At 40.4% G+C, this 20,608-nt stretch overlaps 1 protein-coding gene across 7 annotated transcripts in view; it reads left to right on the plus strand.

Annotated features, from left to right (window-relative positions):
- The window catches only part of DCLK1 (doublecortin like kinase 1), a 560,719-nt gene that overhangs the window by 376,616 nt on the left and 163,495 nt on the right, over positions 1 to 20,608 (plus strand). For 5 of the 7 annotated variants that reach the window (XM_069758966.1, XM_069758968.1, XM_069758965.1 and 2 more), the window contains exon 6: positions 7,818 to 7,912. In XM_069758966.1, coding sequence (XP_069615067.1) covers positions 7,818 to 7,912 — 95 coding nt within the window. Of the gene's footprint in view, positions 1 to 4,499; positions 4,789 to 7,817; positions 7,913 to 20,608 lie in introns of those variants that run through there. The other 2 variants (XM_069758970.1, XM_069758969.1) reach the window with 2 other exon arrangements.

A 20,608-nucleotide genomic window follows, 5' to 3' on the forward strand; every position in this document is an offset into this window, starting at 1 on the left:
TCATAGAGACTTATCCAAAGCTACTTGCAGCTGTAATTGCCGCAAAAGGAGACTCTACAACGTTCCTTCCTGGAACAATGTCTCCCTTTCCGGGTATAATGTCATCCATCCTGGCCCCCTTCCTGGTGTAATGTCTTCCTTTCTTGGTATAATATCCCCAATCTTGGGCCCCTTCTAGTAATATATGTTCCCCATCCTGTATAATGTCCCCCATCCTGGACCCCTTCCAGTAATATATATCTCCTCCCCTGCATGAACCCCATACCTAGTTTGGAAATCCTCCAGGGTGAGCAATTCAGAAGTATCTAAGAAAACATGAATGGTAAATTTGTCACCGTACCTCGCCCACAGGACCACATCAGGCAAGGAGTATAAATGTGGAAGGTGATAATTAAACAAGAGTGGCATCCTAGCAAAAATTTGTAGCATATCCAAGACCTTCAATTTACTTTGTGCTATTGCCCACGCTTCAGGTCTTCCCCTTTAATTTTAAGTGTAGAATACTATGAACTATTGGCAGTGGTCTAGGAGGGTGTGGATTTATAATTAAAATTTTAATTTGAAATTAATATTACATATGAATGGATTAATGGTGGTCAAAATAATTATTAAATTGTATTTAATGAACTAACTCGAGTCTTGTGATGGTTTGGGGTGCTGCTTTTTTGGCATAAGGTTAACTATCCTATACCATCTAGTTAATGATAAAATTCTATCTGACTGGAGCTGCCACTATAGGGAGCTCACTGCACAGATTTAGTTCCCATTGGGCCTAATATTTGGAGGCGAGGAGCTGCGTCTTAGAACCTTTCCCTAGGAATCTCTTCACTGTGAATTAATGCTCTGTCATATCATAGTTTTTGGTAGTTCTGTTTCAAGAGCTAAAAGCTTGAATGTGCATATTGAACTGTGCATTATCTGTTGTTTGAAAGTAGGGCAGTGTTTGATGCTACGGTTTTTAAGCAAAAAGAGAAGTAATTATATTGCCTACAGCAGCATATAACTGATTTTCATACTTATATTTCCATGCTTTTATTCTTTACTCTTCACTATAAAATGAGAATCCGATAACTTGCTTTTCTAAGCTAATTTCTGCAAATGATCGCCAATATCATTCCGAGATTGCCGAAACGCCATGACTGTATAGTACCCAGTAATTAATGGCAGCTACTGGATTATATTAATCAGATATTCCACCATGGCATACATCTCATCATAGACATTGCTAGCGGGTTGCAAGGATGACACCAGTGTTTGCACAATGGCAGTGTGACCGCTATGAACATAAGTTACTGTCCTGAGAAAGCCAAGCGGCAGACCAGAAAGAAGACAAGCTGGCTTTAGTGCTGCAAGATACAAAAGGGCCACAACATAGTGTGATACCATGATGGTGTACAGAGAAGGCCTGAGGGAAGCGGTGCTCATATGGGGAAATTGTGCTGGAACCAGGCACAAGCTGCTGAAAGGCGCGTGTGATCAATTAATCAAGCAAGGACTGACTGCAGCTTCATCCGCTGAGCCGCAACCCTGGCTCTACAGAGTACACCTTTTTTTGTATGTAGGTCACTGCCATTGATCACTTGTATGATCCAGATCTTGTGATGATTGCGTCATGGCCATTTGCTATTTATATGGCTGTATAAGTTTTGGTGGGTGTATATACCTGAGGAAGAAACAATATTGATTTCAAAGCACATTGTCCAGAACAAAGCATAGTCCCAATTATACCAGCCGGCATCCAGTTCCTCAAGGCTTACGCAATCCACCTTCTTTATTATTTGTGGGACATTTTTCAGTATCACTGGTATTATAATTAGTCCCACTAACATGCCCCCAATATATTTGATAAGACAGACCCTTTATTTTTCTTATATGCAAACAGGTGTCTTTCTTTTGCTCACAAATTGTGGGGCAGTGCTTACAAATTAGCTCTCCTCCAAAAGGAAGAAAACTGTCTCTTTAGTACGACGTAAAGGTTTCTACTCTATAAAGTCAATGTAAAACCCTATAAAGAATCTTTGATTTTCACCAAGTCAGAGATACCCAGTATATTATTTTCACAGGGAGCATTTTCTGGTCTGTAGGACTCCCTACACCAGATTTACCTAAGTCATGTGGCAAGGCTCCTTAAAGGGTCAATATTGACTTTTCGGATTGCTACTTTCAATAGGTGGCTCTAGAGTTCAAGTCCTCTCCCTCTCTAAAGAGCCAATTATATTAACAAAATGTAACCACTAACATATGTCAAAACAGGGTTTTACATATCAAAGGTGTCCAATTACCTTAATCCCTTAACGACTGCCAATACGCCTTTTAACGACTCCAGTTAAGGGTACTTATTCCTCAGCGCCGCTTTTTAACGACACTGAGAAATAAGGGCATAGCGCTCCAAGCGTCAGAAAATCTCTAGGGTCTCGGCTAAGACCCTGGAGAACATGATCAGGGCCGGTTTTATGATCGTCTCTCACATGATCGCCGTTATTCACCAAAAAAAAAGTCAGATTAAAAATTAATTTCTCCTCAGATATGATCTAGCATATCAGAGAAGAGAAAAATGGGGTCCCCGGAAACCCTTGGTACCTTCGCCATCCCCGGTACCTCCTGATCTGTCTCCCAGCCCTCCACATCCTCTCCCTAGAAAAGAAAGGTGGGCTCATGCGCAGTGTGCCTGCCGAGATCTGCCAGCCGGTACCCAGCAACAATAGGGAATTTTTCTTATTGGTTCCTTTGGATCACTGTAATAGACCCTATCACAGTAATAAAAATAGTGAATCAAAATCCCCCTTTGTCACACCCTTATTGACATAAAAATTAGAAAATAAAAAAATTGTAATTTTTTCTATTCTTTGCAGTTAGGGTTGTGGTTAGGGCTGTGGTTAGGGTTGTGATAGGGTTAGGGTTGGGGTTACGGTTGTGTTAGGGTTGGGGTTAGGGTTAGGTTTAGGATTGTGTTATGGTTGGAGTTAGAAAAAAGATGACTATGTGATGGCTAGTTTTTACCATAAGTTCTCACTACTCGAGTTTGCATCGGGTGGTTGGGTATGCAGGGAGTATCACGGATCCTTTAAGAACTCGAGCATGTCTATCGTGCACCTGCAATATTTGGTGCATACCCGAGCACCTGATGCAAACTAGACTAGCGAGCACTTGCGCTCAACACTAGTGACGACATATTCAATATGACAACCTAATGTTATCAAATTCTGTGTTTCTGGGTCGTACCTGTGGGTTAAAAATCCTCACTGTAACCCTGGATAAAATCGTTGAGGGGTGTGGTTTCCAAAATGGAGTCACTTGTGGGGGTTTCCACTGTGTAGTCACTTTAGGGGTTCTCCAAACGCAACATGGTATCCGCTGTCGATTCCATCCAAAAAGTCAAATGGTGCTCCTTCCCTTACAAGTCCTGCTGTGCGCCCAAACAGTGCAGTTCACATATGGGGTATGGGTGTACTCAGATGAAATTGCACAACAAATTTTGGGGTCCATTTTCTCCTGTAACCCTTGTGAAAATATAAAAGTTTGGATCTAAAGTAATTTTTTTGTGAAAAAAGTTGAATGTTAATTTTTTCCTTCAACATTGCTTAAGTTCTCGTGAAGCAACTGAAGAGTTAATAAATGTCTTGAAAGTGGTTTTGTACACCTTGAGGGGTGCAGATTTATAATGGTGTCACTTTTGGGTACCTTCTGTCATAGTCACTTCAAATGTGAGGTGGTCCCTAGAAAAATGGTTTTGGAAATTTTGTTGGAAAAATGAGAAATCGCTGGTCAACTCTTAACCCTTATAATGTGCTAACAAAAAAAAAAATGTTTCCAAAAGTGTGCTAATGTAAAGTAGACATGTAGGAAATGTTACCTTTTAACTATTTTGTGTGACATAACTCTCTGATTTAAGGGCACCTAAATTAAAAGTTTGATAATTCCAAAATTTTCAAAATTTTTGCCAAATTTCCGTTTTTTTTTCATAAATAAATGCAAGTCATAACGAATAAATTTTACCACTATTATGAAGTATAATATGTCCCGAAAAAACATTCTCAGAACCCATTGAGGCTCACAATCTAGATTCCCTATCAGTATGTCTTTGTAGTGTGGGAGGAAAGAGGAGAACCCGAAGGAAACCCACGCAAACATGGGGAGAACATACAAACTCTTTGCAGATGTTGTCCTTGGCGGAATTTGAACCCAGGACCCCAACGCTGCAAAGCAATAGTGCTAACCACTGAGCCACCGTGCTGGCCACATTCTTCTAGAAACCTTACAGTAGTAAGACAGCTCTCCCACTTAATTGCTGTTTCAATAATCATCATTGGATATTAAAAGTTATTGTCTTTCCAATTTGAAGATGAGTCAATTGATATTTTACCCTTGTTGAAGAGCTTTAATGATTCACACCAAAGCTTATTAAATTAGCAGCCTTTGGGTGTAATGGCAAGAGAAGGATAGTGACAGTGATGGGATGGAAGGGGGGCAGTCCTTCCACTGGTTTCGCGGCAATGTTCGGATACCTTTGATATAGCCCCAACTCTGCACCTGCACCTCCCTCTGCTGCTCGGAAGACGTCAGGCTTACGCATTAAAAGCGTCTGCTCCTGCATCCTGCATCTCAGTGTATGAGCAGCTCAGCATCCCATCAACTCCTCGCTGCCTCCCGACCGCGCTGCCAGAGCCTCAGCAACCACAAGGCAGCACTGGCTTTACATTCATTCATTCACGTCGTGTTTGGTTTGTTCTTTTTTATATACAACCTGTCTTATCACATAAGCCTTACCCATGTTAGAGCTTATAGAAGGTAAGTTCACCTACTCATTTCCTAAACATTCACAACGTTAGATCAATTTTTGAAACCTTTACAGCTGCATTATTATTTCAGCTATGTTACGGTGATGATAGTGAATAGTATAATTATTATTATTATTATTATTATTATTATTATGTGTTAATGTAAATATTTCTAGCACCGAGCCGGGTATAATAAGGTATATTGTGCAGTCACCTTAGTTACAATGTACAATGTAAGCAGCCAGTAATTATAGTTATAGCAGGTGAACTGTTAGATGTCATTCAGCTATAAAAGCATTGCATGAAGTCATTAGATTGTGCTTCATAGTTATGTTACATTTTTATGTTATAAAAGATAATGGAGAAAAAATAGCATTATATAAACAATGCAATAACATTTATAGGATATATATTTGTATGTTATTATTATTATTATTATTATTATTATTATTACTATTATTATTATTATTATTAATAATAATATTGATATTTTTTTTATATATCAGTATTGTATGTGTGTATATATATATATATACATATAATATCTAGCTATAGATTATATTTGTATATTATTATTATTATTATTATTATTATTAATATTTATATATTTGTATATACAGTAAATTAGTATTGTATGTATATATATATATACAGTATAATATATAGCTATTGATTAAATGTGTTTATTATTAATATATTATGATTAATATTTATATATTTGTATATAAATTAGTATTATATGCATATATATCTTTATATATATAATATATACCTATAGATTATAGATGTATATTATTATGTATATATTTGTATATAAATTAGTGTGGTGTATATATACAGTACAGACCAAAAGTTTGGAAACACCTTCTCATTTAAAGATTTTTCTATATTTTCATGACTATGAAAATTGTACATTCACACTGAAGGCATCAAAACTATGAATTAACACATGTGGAATTATATACTTAACAAAAAAGTGTGAAACAACTGCAATTATGTCTTATATTCTAGGTTCTTCAAAGTAGCCACCTTTTGCTTTGATGACTGCTTTGCACACTCTTGGCATTCTCTTGATGAGCTTCAAGAGGTAGTCACCGGGAATGGTTTTTACTTCACAGGTGTGCCATGTCAGGTTTAATAAGTGGGATTTCTTGCCTTATAAATGGGGTTGGGACCATCAGTTGTGTTGTGCAAAAGTCTGGTGGATACACAGCTGATAGTCCTACTGAATAAACTGTTAGAATTTGTATTATGCCAAAAAAAGCAGCCAAGTACAGAAAAGCGCGTGACCATCATTACTTTAAGAAATGAAGGTCAGTCAGTCCGAAAAATTGGGAAAACTTTGAAAGTGTCCCCAAGTGCAGTGGCAAAAACCATCAAGCGCTACAAAGAAACTGGCTCACATGAGGACCGCCCCAGGAAAGGAAGACCAAGAGTCACCTCTGCTTCTGAGGATAAGTTTATCAGAGTCACCAGCCTCAGAAATCGCAGGTTAACAGAAGCTCAGATTAGAGACCAGGTCAATGCCACACAGAGTTCTAGCAGCAGACACAGCTCTATAACAACTGTTAAGAGGAGACACTGTGCAGCAGGCCTTCGTGGTAAAATAGCTGCTAGGAAACCACTGCTAAGGACAGGCAACAAGCAGAAGAGACTTGTTTGGGCTAAGGAACACAAGGAATGGACATTAGACCAGTGGAAATCTGTGCTTTGTTCTGGTGAGTTCCAATTTGAGATCTTTGGTTCCAACCACCGTGTCTTTGTGCGACGCAGAAAAGGTGAACGAATGGACTCTACATGCCTGGTTCCCATTGGGAAGCATGGAGGAGGAGGTGTGATGGTGTGGGGGTGCGTTGCTGGTGACGCTGTTGGGGGTTTATTCAAAATTGAAGGTATAATGAACCAGCATGGCTACCACAGCATCTTGCAGCGGCATGCTATTCCATCCGGTTTGCATTTAGTTGGACCATCATTTATTTTTCAACAGGACAATGACCCCAAACACACCTCCAGGCTGTGTAAGGGCTATTTGACCAAGAAGGAGAGTGATGGGGTGCTACGCCAGATGACCTGGCCTCCACAGTCACCAGACCTGAACCCAATCGAGGTGGTTTGGGGTCAGCTGGACCGCAGAGTGAAGGTAAAAGGGCCAACAAGTGCTAAGAATCTCTGGGAACTCTTCAAGATTGTTGGAAAACCATTCCTGGTGACTACCTCTTGAAGCTCATAAAGAAAATGCCAAGAGTGTGCAAAGCAGTGATCAAAGCTACTTTGAAGACCCTAGAATATAAGACATATTTTCAGCTGTTTCACACTTTTTTGTTAAGTATATAATTCCACATGTGTTAATTCATACTTTTGATGCCTTCAGTGTGAATGCACAATCTTCATAGTTATGAAAATACAGAAAAATCCTTAAATGAGAAGGTGTGTGCAAACTTTTGGTCTGTACTGTGTGTGTATATATATATATATATATATATATATATATATATATATATATATATATCTAGCTATAGATTATATTTGTATATTGTGAATACAAAACTGCCACATTAATTAAGAAATGTAAAACTTTAATGCACTATCAGTGTAACTATGCAAGTGATTAGACAGAGAGGGAATAAATTGCTTCTTTTATTAATATTTTAGTTCTATAATACTTTGCACAGTGACTGTGATCCTCTTGCTCTTGCTCTCCTCTTGGTTCATGTATTAGAGTGTATAATATGTAGCATGCAATTACCGGTTCTGCAGGGTTATGCTGCGCTTCAGCCGGTACCTCCAGGACATACATCATCCTGCTGCAGGTGTAAGGCCACACTGGCTGGGTGTGGATTGGTATTCTCGCCGTTTCACTGCTGCCGTGTAGACTGCAATCAGCCTCATGAATGAAGCGAAGCACAAATGGTTGTTTCTTATAGGGAAAGTGCAGACAAATGACAGTGATACATTACAGGCTGACTCAGTGCAAACAAGGTCACGTGGAGATGAAGATCATTTTTTAATTAACTTGCTCTCCTTGTTTTATTCTCCCAGTCAATGGTACCCCAGGGAGCCAGCTTTCCACTCCTCGCTCGGGGAAGTCGCCAAGCCCATCACCGACAAGCCCAGGAAGCCTGCGGAGACAGAGGGTACAGTTTTCATCTCTTATCTTTTGTTATTGCTGGCAGAATATTCCATGCACTTATACATCGCTTCCTGTTGTCAATGTCACCTGTTAATCCGAAATGTGCTCTGCCAGAATGAATTGTGTGTGCGGATATATATAATATATATATTATACGTTAGGGACATGCTAATGCTCTCTCAAGACTACATTTCTTAAATGGAACCAGTTTTCCCCCATAAATAAGTAGGCCACCACCATTAAGGCCTCTCTTACATTATGGTAGAATGCTGTGAAAAAAGTCCCTGATCCCCTGTGCAGATTCCAAACTAAGATCTCTCATTATAGCCACAGACAGGGCGGCTCGGCCCTATGGGTGTCTCTAGTCTTGCTTCGGCTCATCCTCTGTGCCTGCAATCACCATTTTTCTGCCCTGCTTCGTGTGGATGATGTGTCCTATGTCACCCACAGTGCCCCCCCATCGCTCTCCTGCGCAGGCGCACTTCTCTCTACGATGTTCAGAGTACTGTACTGTGCATGCAAGGGGAAAGGCCAAAGAGCGCTGATAACCCGGAAGTAAAGCCGGTGCATGCGCACTACAGTACTTTGCTATGCCCTCGGCAGGGAACGCGATTGGGGGACACTGTGTGGGTGACATAGGACACGCCATCCATACGAAGCAGGGCTGGAAAATGGTGATTTCCGGGTTACATAGGGCGCCGAAGCAAGACGTCCATCTGAACGGACTGCACCAAATGGGGGTATAATGAAAGGTCTTGTTTGGGATTGGAGACTTTTTTTACGACATTCTGGTGTGCGGCAAGAGAGGCCTTAAAGATGGTGGCCATACTTTATGTGGGGAAAACCTGATGACACAGTCCCTTTAATAACTTGGGTTATACATCTCCAGCTTAGTATAGATGGTGTTTTAGAGAGTAATAACATACAAAGCCATCATCCACATTCTCTATGAATGTCACTTAGCCCTCATCCAAAAAGATAAAGGATTCCCTTCATAACATTTACATGTTTATCTATCAGTTTCTCGCCCTTGCTAAGGTTGGTCTTGCTGTCTTCTTCTTTTGAACTTCATGGTTTTGAATAGCTATGTGTCTTGCAATGAAAATTGGATTAATCAGTGTCCTTAAAGGGCAAATCCATAATCCACAGAGATTAGTCTTCTGATATTTTTTATTTTCTGTGATGGTTTTGTAAAGTCTGTGCTCCTGGAATCATCAGTTATTTATTTAAGAAGGAATTCTAGCGTCTTGAGACTCAAGCCATTTTGTTCTTAAAAATTGGCAGTCGTTGGAAATGACAGACTTTACTAATGTGATCCTTTGACATGTACAGTATGTGACACATATCAGAAGGTCATGTTTATGGACGTCCGATGGATTTTTGGGCTTACTATATATTGATGACCGGTGTGGGACCAATACCCAAAACACTCCCACACGCGGCCAGATGTCAGCAGTGAATGTAGCAGAATATCACAGCTCCGTCCACTGTTGAACGGAGCTGATTGGTGGGAATGCCGGGTGTTAGCGTAGCACCGATCCGTTCAACAATATCCTAAGCCTGGAGGACTCCTTTAATGAGAACTAGAAGAAAAAAAATGAGAGACTTTGGATGCAGCAAATAACTGTTGACTTAAAAATAAAAAGCTTTTTGAATGGAAAACATACAGACTAGACGTCATTTTGTTAATACTACAATTAATCTACACATCTATCTGTCTATTCTCTGTAGACTCCTTAGTTCTCATTACTTAGGTAAAGTATCATCCTTACAAAGCTCTGCGCCTGTGACCCAATTATTATTATATATTTTGCTCATTGTCGTGATGAGGCCATATGGTAGTACTATGGCGGCTTTTTATTAGGGTTTCTATAAAGGTTTTAATTCTATTTTCTCCACACAAAAGTGAAAAGAACATTGATTTACTCTATTATTCTGGGCAGAAGACTTATGTAGAATAGAAAATGTTTGCCTATGGTACAGGTCCGAATTTTCCTATGGTCCCCTATGTAAATGGCACATGTGAAGCAAAAAGGTGAATCTATAAAAATATATAGAATGGTATAGGTGTGAACCAGGGATAGAATTTACAAGAGAAAATATAATTGTTTCTAAAGATAGTATTATTATTTTATTAATGTTATTTATTTCTAAAGATACATAACATATTTTTCTTGTACTGGTAATATCTCCAGTTATTGTGCCATTGTGATTGCATGTATGTCTGAAGCACAGGGAAACATCAAGTGCTAAATAAAAGGAAACACTCTTTCTGACTCTTTTTCAATTTTTTGCCCCTGGCTTTTACTGACCCACTGGGCGCACAGCACAGTTTTGTTTGAAGTCATCACTAGTGTACTCTAAATAGAAATGTTATGGAGGTAACCTAGTTTCCCAAAGATATGAATATTATGTTTTCTTGCCTTGAGCAAAAACTGTAAAAGTCTGATCGTAACTAAACCGTAATTAAAAGCGGGTGAAATGGCGACAACAAGCTAGTATCTCACAAGTGTGATGTATTCTTGGGTGGCCTAAGGAGAATGGAGCTGACTGGTGTGGCTCATACTTGTGCCAACATAGATTTATAGACTTCTGAAAGAGTATTTTGACAGATTGGTGTTGACTGCCCTGAATCTTAGTTATATACACTGTCACAAAGACTGATTCTTGACATTCGTGACTCGAATGTAACTGTGAAGGGAACCATACTTCTCACACTCACTTGTCCGCTCACCCAGTGGCGGTATTTGAATTTTTAACAGGTTCCCTGTTTTTTGTTAAGAAGCCATGCCCATTTTAAAGCCACATTCATTTTCAAAAAAAGTCACATTCCTCAACCACAAAAAACAAGTAACAGGAGCTAAAAGTAAAAGCCCTTACCCCTGCATGTACCTTCATGTACCCTCTCATTACCTCCTGTCCAGTGCACGTTGTCCCAGTCACTCCTTAATAGGGTGAATAGTATTAAAGGATATGCTACAAGTTCTTAAAATTAGTACTAAAGGAACCTTGCTCAAATTGGAAAAGACAAGCACCCGTCCTTCTGTCACCTCAATGGTCTCTGGCACCTAATCTCTGGAATCTGCAGCCACAGGCCAAATATATGCAAAATACCACCACACCATAACCAGACCAGTTATTACCACCACATAGTTACCGAACAATACCACATACAAGTCATAATTACCGCCACGCTGACCAGACCACATATTACTACTACATAGTGACTGAATAATACGACAAGGGAAAAATACACCACACCATGAGCAGACCACATAGTGACCGAATAATACCACATACAAGTGAGAAATACCACCACACCATGACCAGACCACATATTACCACCACATAGTGACGGAATACTACAATATTGATCATTAATATTGATAACAAAAACATTATTAATAATCATAATATTACTATCAGTGCCATTATACACAGGAGCTCTGTATATAGTATTTATTGTACAGGTAATACAGGGATCACCAGTGACATTATACACAGGATTTTTGTGTATAGTGTCAGTTTACAGATAGTTAAGGGATCAACAGTGACATTATACACAGGAGCTCCGTATATAGTGTACAGGTAATGCTGGAATCACAGGAGCTCTGTATATTATGTCAGTACACAGGTAATATAGTAATCACCAGTGACATTTTACACAGGAGCTCTTCATATAGTGTCAGTGTACAGCTAATAGAGTGATCAAGTGACATTATACACAGGAGCACTGTATATAGTGTCAGTGTACAGGTAATACAGTGATCACCAGTAAAATTATACTCAGGAGCTCTGTACATAGTCTATAGTGTACAGGTAATACGATGATCAACAGTGAAATTATACACAGGAGCTATGTATTTAGTGTCAGTGTACAGATAATACAGTGATCACCAGTGACATTATACACAGGAGCTCTATATATAGTGTCAGTGTATAGATAATACAGTAATCACCAGTGACATTTTACACAGGAGCTCTTCATATAGTGTCAGTGTACAGCTAATAGAGTGATCAAGTGACATTATATACAGGAGCTCTTTATATAGTCTATAGTGTATAGGTAATACAGTGATTACCGGTGCCATTATACACAGGAGCTCTGTATATAGTGTCAGTGTACAGATAATACAGTGATCACCAGTGACATTATACACAGGAGCTCTGTACACAGTGTCAGTGTATAGATAATACAGTAATCACCAGTGACATTTTAAACAGGAGCTCTTCATATAGTGTCAGTGTACAGCTAATAGAGTGATCAAGTGACATTATATACAGGAGCTCTTTATATAGTCTATAGTGTACAGGTAATACAGCGATCACCGGTGACATTATACACAGGAGCTCTATATATAGTGTCAGTGTATAGATAATACAGTGATCACCGGTGATATTATACACAGGAGTTTTGTGTATAACGTCAGTGTATAGATAATATAGTAATCACTGGTGATATTATGCACAGAAGTTCTGTGTATAGTGTCAGTGTATAGATAATATAGTGATCACTGGTGATATTATACACAGGAGCTCTGTATATAGTGTCAGTGTATAGATAATGCAGTGCTCACCTGTGATATTATGCACATGAGTTCTGTATACAGTCAGTGTATAGATAATATAGTGATCGCTGGTTGTATTATACACAGGAGCTCTGTATATAGTGTCAGTAAATAGATAATACAGTGATCACCGGTGATATTGTACACTGGAGCTCTGTATGTAGTGTCATGTACCCTTCTTGCATTCTGGCATTCACTGGGTAGTACAACCAGGCTATTCTTTCCCTCGTTGAAGTTGTGGGTTCGTTTAGAGCAGCAAGTAAGAAGCATACAATTTTAGATTTCATTTATGAAAAAAGCTACAGTGCTTAAAAAAGTTTAAAAAAGATAAAATAACAAAAAGACATACACTCAAGGAAAAAAAAGTATAAAATAAAAAATGATAAAATACAGAAATGTCTTCCAGATGGAATCTTTGAAACCTTCTGGCAGAGGAGTCACCACAGAATTTTGTGCAGATCTACAATTCACATTCATGTTTTTGAGTATATTTTTACCATCCTAGACAAACTAAACAGGACTATGATATATCCATAATTTGGGTTGGGTTGATATTACATTTCTGTGGTTCCTAAAGTCTAAAAACCATGGTGATTGCAGCCACAGAAGCAGTTAGGTTTCCCGAATACAGATATATCCATCCATTGTTTGGACATCAAATTTTTAAAGGTATGACAGGGGAAATGTGACATTTCCATTTCTGCCATGTGATGTCCGTGTTATGGAGAAATCCAGTCTGCCTTAGGGGTAATTATCTGCACATTTGAGTTTGGTTTTTCAGAAACTGTCAGCCTCTCTCTAATTAATTTATCTACACACAGAGAAGGATGCTTCAGTGATTTTGAATAGCACATACACAGCACACTGCACTGAAGAATGCTAAACCTTAGAGGAGCGCTACATAGTTATTATTATTATTATGTATTACTAGATGGTAGCCTGATTCTAGCGCATCGGGTATTCTAGAATATGTATGTAGTTTATTTATGAAGAATTTAGAATAATACATTGAATACACAGGACTGCGCCTGTCGCTGATTGTTCGCAGCCGGCCACGTAGTATATAGCACAGCCACGTAGTATATTGCACAGCCCACGTAGTATATTGCACAGCCCACGCAGTATATTGCACAGGCCACGTAGTATGTTGCACAGCCCACGTAGTATATTGCACAGCCCACGTAGTATATTGCACAGCCCATGTAGTATATTGCACAGCCCACGTAGTATATTGCACAGGCCACGTAGTATATTGCACAGCCCACGCAGTATATTGCACAGCCCACGTAGTATATTGCACAGCCCAAGTAGTATATTGCACAGCCCACGCAGTATATTGCACAGCCCATGTAGTATATAGCACAGCCCACGTAGTATATTGCACAGCCCAAGTAGTATATTGCACAGCCCACGTAGTATATAGCAATGTGGGCATCATATCCCTGTTAAAAAAAAGAATTAAAATAAAAAATAGTTATATACTCACCTTCCGTTGGCCCCCGGATCATGGCGAAGCGGTTACCGACGCTCCTCGCGCGCTCCGGTCTCAAGAGTGCATTGCGGTCTCACGAGATGATGCGCAATGCATGGAGCAGTCACCAGAGCGTCGCGGGGAGTGGGAAAGGCCTGTTCTGGATCCGAGGGGCCGACGGACGGTGAGTATATAACGATTTTTTATTTTTTTTATTATTTTTAACATTAGATCTTTTTACTATTGATGCTGCATAGGCAGCATCAATAGTAAAAAGTTGGTCACACAGGGTTAATAGCAGCATTAACGGAGTGCATAACACCGCGGCATAACGCGGTCCGTTAGCGCTGCCATTAACTCTGTGTGAGAGCTGACTGGAGGGGATTATGGAGCGGGCACTGACTGTGGGGAGGAAGGAGCGGCCATTTAGCCGCCGGACTGTGCCCGTCGCTGATTGGTCGTGGCTGTTTTGCCGCAACCAATCAGCGATTTGGATTTCCATGACAGACAGAGGCCGCGACCAATGAATATCCGTGACAGACAGACAGACAGACAGACGGAAGTGACCCTTAGACAATTATATAGTAGATTATAGCACCATTTATTCCATAGCGCTTTACATGTGAGGAGGGGTATACATAATAGAAGACAAATACAATAATCTTAATCAATACATTTCACGACTGGTACATAAGGAGAGAGGACCCTGCCCGCGAGGGCTCACAATCTACAAAGTTCACACAATATTTTTTTTCACAATGTGCCACAGGCATTCTAGTAGCAGCTGTTATTTTATAAGCATAATGGTTATTGTCTGGAAGACAGATTACTGATTACTCTCACAATCAGTGGGCAAAGTCTGTTGAACATCAAGTGGTAGACAATGATATGAAGAACTCTGGTACAGCAGTCATGTCGGTAGTATCCGCTACAGCCATTATCCTCCATTTTCTGCCAGGATTCCCAATGCCCGTTCTGTTTATTAGGTCTCGTGTGACATCATTGTTGTGGCATGATGCACTCACGACATCACACCGGACCTACCAATCATGAGAGACACTGGGAATGCCAGCAGGTGTAAGGAGATTAGCAGGGCTTTTGTCCAGTAGCCATGGACTACCGACATAGTGCTGGACCAAAGTCCCAAGAACCATTTTGTTCAACTCTAGTAAGCCATAGAAGAGTTGCAGCTGTTTTATAATCTTTATATAAGGCCAGTAGATTAGGATATGCCCCAAGGTAGGTAACAGCTGTTCCCCAAACCCATGTAACACAGCATACTGGCGCATAAATGAGCTGGTGCCTCTGGGAATGTTTGAAACCAGTAAGCCAGCACCTGTTTCTAGAATCGATGCATGCTTGTACTATATGCACCTCTCACACTTGTATATCACATACACCATTCCCTTTTACCACAGTTTAAGACGACGGTCCATACACTGGGATACCACCTCTTTAAAAGTTGCACTTTAGCGGATTTCAACAGGATACAGTTTAGCGCAACAGTTTCTTTAGTATTTAGTCTTCCTTGACTATAGCAACACTACGGAGAACAACTGCTGGTGCTGATTCTATATTAGTGATACCGTGATGTGGTCACCTGTAGACCTAATTCCTTCTTCTTCCACTTACATCGCATGCATGTTCCAAGTTTTAATCGCTAATAGCCTTTGGTCAGGCCTACGACAATCATTCCTATGCCTAAATCTCTTAATTTTAAGTTTGTTCTGACAATACCTAGCCACTGGCTTCCTTGCAAACAGTCTCTTAGACTCATCAGCCTCCTAAGCACTATATTTGATGAGCTCTTTTCCAGGACCCATCTTTCTTTCATTCTCACTGACCTCTCTCAACAGCCAGACAGCTGCTCCCTTGCTCATACTCCAATTCCTCCAAGGCCTCTTTCACAGCTGGTCTGTTGCTGAGACTGACTAGGTCCAGACCCCTCACAAATTTCAAAATCTTTCTGTAGGACTGATCTAAAACAATGCAATGTTTTGGAAGTTCTCTTAGCATCCATCTGAAAATGATATTTGTGAGCTGGTGTTCGCCAATCAACAGCTACCAGGCAATTATCATCACCATAAGAGTTCTCGGCATTTCTGATTGGCTGAAAACAGATGATGTACCAGGCTTTACTGCTGCCAAATATTCTTTTCAGTTAGATGCTAGACATTGTTTACTGCCCCATTTCCTTGGGAGCTGTACAGTAGTAGCGTGTCGCCCCCACTCAATTAACTTATCATAGAATGTTAGAAGGGACCTCCTGGGTCATCGTGTCCAACCACCTGCTCAATGCAGGATTTACTAAACCATCTCAGTCCAGTCTCTGAAGACTTCTATTGAAGGAGAACTCACCACCTCTTGTGGCAGCCTTTTCCACTCATTGATCACCCCCACTATCAAAAAGTTTTCTCTGATATCTAATCTGTATCTTCTCCCTTTATGTTTCATTCCATTGTTTCTTGTGTTTCCATGTGCAAATGAGAATAAGGATGATCCTTCTATACTTTTATTGTGATCTTCCCAGTTTTACGTGGTTCTGTCTCATGACTAAAGCAATATGGCTCTGATTCATCAAGGACAGTGATTTCACGCCAGTCTTGATAAGGGGGCGTTAAACACGTCTGATTCATTAAGAGGCGCCTCTTACTGAATTACAGCAGGTAATGGAAAGGGAAAAGATGTGATGTCAGCTCACCATGTGTACAAGCACCTTGTCTGGCAATGAGTCCTCGCACGGAGCCGCCCTGGTCCGGGGCGTGGGTCACAAATAGAAAAAGGACGTTTTCTCCAGCCATGCACTTTATGAATAAAACTTCATGTTTATTGTATTGACATTATAAAAGCAAGGGCATGGCATACCACAGATAGCCTGGAGGTAAAACCAACACGTTTCGACAGGTTTTGACCATGACTAAGACCTAGCTGTCGAAACGCGTCGGTTTAAAGTTCATCACTGGAGAAAACTTCCTTTTTCTCTTATTGAATTAGGAGCGTCCGATGAGCCTCTGACTGGAGTAAGATTTGTAGTGTAAGGAATGTCGCAGCTCATTATGAGTTAGATGGGATGTGGCATCAAACCCCCTGCTGCACCCCTATCCCACCTCAGCTACTCCTATCTTGGCGGAGCTGCGAGAAACTCGTGTGGAATTTCCACAAGTCGCAGAATTTTTGCAAACATTTTTTGCAGCTATTCAAATCAATTTACTCAAGAATTCTGGGAAAATTGCTTTGATAAATCAGGGCTTTAGAACAAATAATTATAGGGCTCCATTCATCAAAGCTTTTACGACAGAATTCTGGTGTTAAAAGCGTTAAAAAGTGCTAAATGCAAGGCTGCGCTAGAATCTTGCGACTTATGTTCTCCTTCTGTTTTCACTCAGCTCCGAAAAAGTGAGCAAAACTGGGACAAGATAAGGGCTTGATTAACACCCGCTTATCAAATTCATGACAAGTTTCAGTGTGCCTTACACCACAAGCCTTACACCAGTCCCCCGACTGGAGTAAGATTTGTGCTGAGGCACACACCACTTGTCCAACGGACCTGGTTCATTAAGAGGCATGTCTCTGACTCCAGAACGCCATCTGATAAACACTCCCTTATAAATTGAGGCCATAGACTCCCTTCAACTGCATGTATTTAGCACTTAATTTATTAACATATTTTTTAACGATCTGGTAGAAGGTTTACACAGTAAAATATCGATATTTGCAGATGATACAAAACTATGTAAAGCAGTCAATACAAGAGAAGATAATATTTTGCTACAGATGGATCTGGATACGTTGGAAACTTGGGCCGAAAGGTGTCAGATGCGGTTTAACAATGATAAATGTAAGGTTATACACATGGGAAGAAGGAATCAATATCACCATTACACACTGAACGGGAAACCACTGGGTAAATCTGACATGGAGAAGGGCTTGGGGATCCTAGTTAATGATAAACTTACCTGGAGCAGCCAGGGCCAGGCAGCGGCTGCCAAGGCAAACAGGATCATAGGGTGCATGAAAAAAGAGTACAAAGGAGGGAAACAAAATTAACATGGGATGGGGGAACTACAATACCTGGAGACATTCTCAAACAATATTGTATCTTACAGTTATTAGGTTCTTTAGAAGGGCGTAGATCTGGGGATCTGGGGATTTATTCTGACTGACTGACTGAACTGGATGGACAAATGTATTTTTTCAACCTTGCTAACTGTTACTATAGCGCCATCATGTTCCACAGCGCTTTACAGACATAATCATCATCACTGTCCCTCTTGGGGTTCACAATCTAAATTAAATTTTGGAGTCTGGGAGGAAAACCCCCGCAAACACGGGAAGAACATACAAACTATTTGCACCCAGGACCTCCTATGTGGGAGGAAACCCCCGCAAACACGGGAAGAACATACAAACTCTTTGCACCCAGGACCTCCTATGTGGGAGGAAACCCCCGCAAACACGGGAAGAACATAAAAACTCTTTGCACCCAGGACCCCATATCGGCAAAGCAACAATGCTAACCACTGAGTTGCAAATCTTAAGCCAAGATACTAACGTCATTAGATGAAAGTGAATTAGTGCGTTTGGAAGGATCGTGCATTTTTACATGTTCTGAAACTGTATGAAGAAAGTTACAAATACATGGACATTATAGTCTGACACATAAGACCACTAAATCTGGAGACATTCTGACATTTCTCATCTTTTTCAGAAAACAAAAAGTTGACATTTCTAATACAATAAAAAGCCAATGATGGGTCACACAGAATAAACTGTATAGAAGCTGTGGATATTTTTTCAGAAAAATAAACCCTTTCTGTAAGATTCAGTGAGTGGTATTAGTTATCCACTATGCACATATTCCCTGTCACATGGGGTGGAAACAACATAATTACAATGTAGCGGAGGAATTCCGTTCCATTGTTCTTCATTATAGAAATTCTGCAGTTAATTTTAGTGTGATTACCATTGATAAAGATGATAGGAGCATAATTCCAGGCAATAATTACCAAATCACTAGTCAGTTACGTGCGAAAAATCTCTTTTCTACAATTACTGTTTTAAATTTGGAAATTTAAGAATAATATATTGATTGATACTTTACTTACGGTAATTTATCTTGTTTTGGTTCTCAGTTAGACTCTAATATGTGAAGGTCCCAAATGAGGAGACTATCAGTTACTAAAGGTACCGTCACACATAATGATTTCTTTAACGATATCGTTGCTTTTTGTGACGTAGCAACGATATCGTTAACGAAATCGTTATGTGTGACAGCGACCAACGATCAGGCCCCTGCTGAGAGATCGTTGGTCGCTGGGAATGATCAGGACCTTTTTTTGGTCGCTGATCACCCGCTGTCATCACTGAATCGGCGTGTGTGACGCCGATCCAGCGATGTGTTTACTGGTAACCAGGGTAAATATCGGGTTAGTAAGTGCAGGGCCGCGCTTAGTAACCCGATATTTACCCTGGTTACCATTGTAAAAGTAAAAAAAAAAACACTACATACTCACATTCCGATGTCTGTCACGTCCCCCGCCTTCAGCTTCCCGCACTGACTGTGAGCGCCGGCCATAAAGCACAGCGGTGATGTCACCACTGTGCTCTGCTTTACAGCCGGCCGGCGCTGACACAGTCAGTGCGGGAAGCAAAACGCCGGGGGACGTGACAGACACCAGAATGTGAGTATGTACTGTTTTTTTTACATTAATGGTAACCAGGGTAAACATCGGGTTACTAAGCGCGGCCCTGTGCTTAGTAACCCAATGTTTACCCTGGTTACCCGGGGACTTCGGCATCGTTGGTCGCTGGACAGCTGTCTGTGTGACAGCTCTCCAGCGACCACACAACGACTTACCAACGATCACGGCCAGGTCGTATCGCTGGTCGTGATCGTTGGTAAATCATTAAGTGTAACGGTACCTTAACTTGCTAATATGCAAATTGCCTCTTCAGAGAGGAAGAAGACTTGAACTACAGTATATTGCCATCTTTTGGAAGGAGCATTCCTGAAAGTCAATATTAACCCTTTACCGAGCCAGGATAAAATCCAAACCAGAATCTCAATTTGCAGACACCTGTTTCAGCGTTTTTCCCCTCATCAGTGCAAAGAATGAGATCTGACTTGGCTGTATGAGATGCCTTTGACAGGATCTAAGGGATAATGTTTTTTATTGTGGAGAGTGCCATGCCTCACACGCCAGTGTGAGGAGGCTTATAAGCCGTGCAATGCTCCTATGGGAAATTAAATGTGCAAATTGCCTCTTGCTTGTGGAAGAGGACAGGAATAAGCCTCCTTACACTGGTATGCCTGGCATGTTATTTTCCACAAGGAAAAACGTTATCCCTTATATCCCTAACTTACTAATCAGATATTTGAAAAATAATTTGTTAAACCAGATGACCTCTTGGGAGCCGCACATTAGAGGTACAGTACAGCCAGGATAAGCTTAGATTTTTGGCGTTGCTCCATGTCACATTGTAAGCTATTAAATTATTCAGAAAAGGTTCTTGTGGAGATTTAACAAATTCTCCATTGTACCCCATGGGCTCCTTACGCTCTATCTTTTATCATTGGATTCTTAAATTGTTTTGATAAGCCAAAATGAGCAATTTATAGTATCACTGCTGATTTCCCCTTTGTAGCCATTTAAGGCAGACA

The sequence above is a fragment of the Ranitomeya imitator genome, chromosome 3 (assembly GCF_032444005.1).
Source record: "Ranitomeya imitator isolate aRanImi1 chromosome 3, aRanImi1.pri, whole genome shotgun sequence".
In the NCBI taxonomy this organism is placed as follows: domain Eukaryota; kingdom Metazoa; phylum Chordata; class Amphibia; order Anura; family Dendrobatidae; genus Ranitomeya; species Ranitomeya imitator.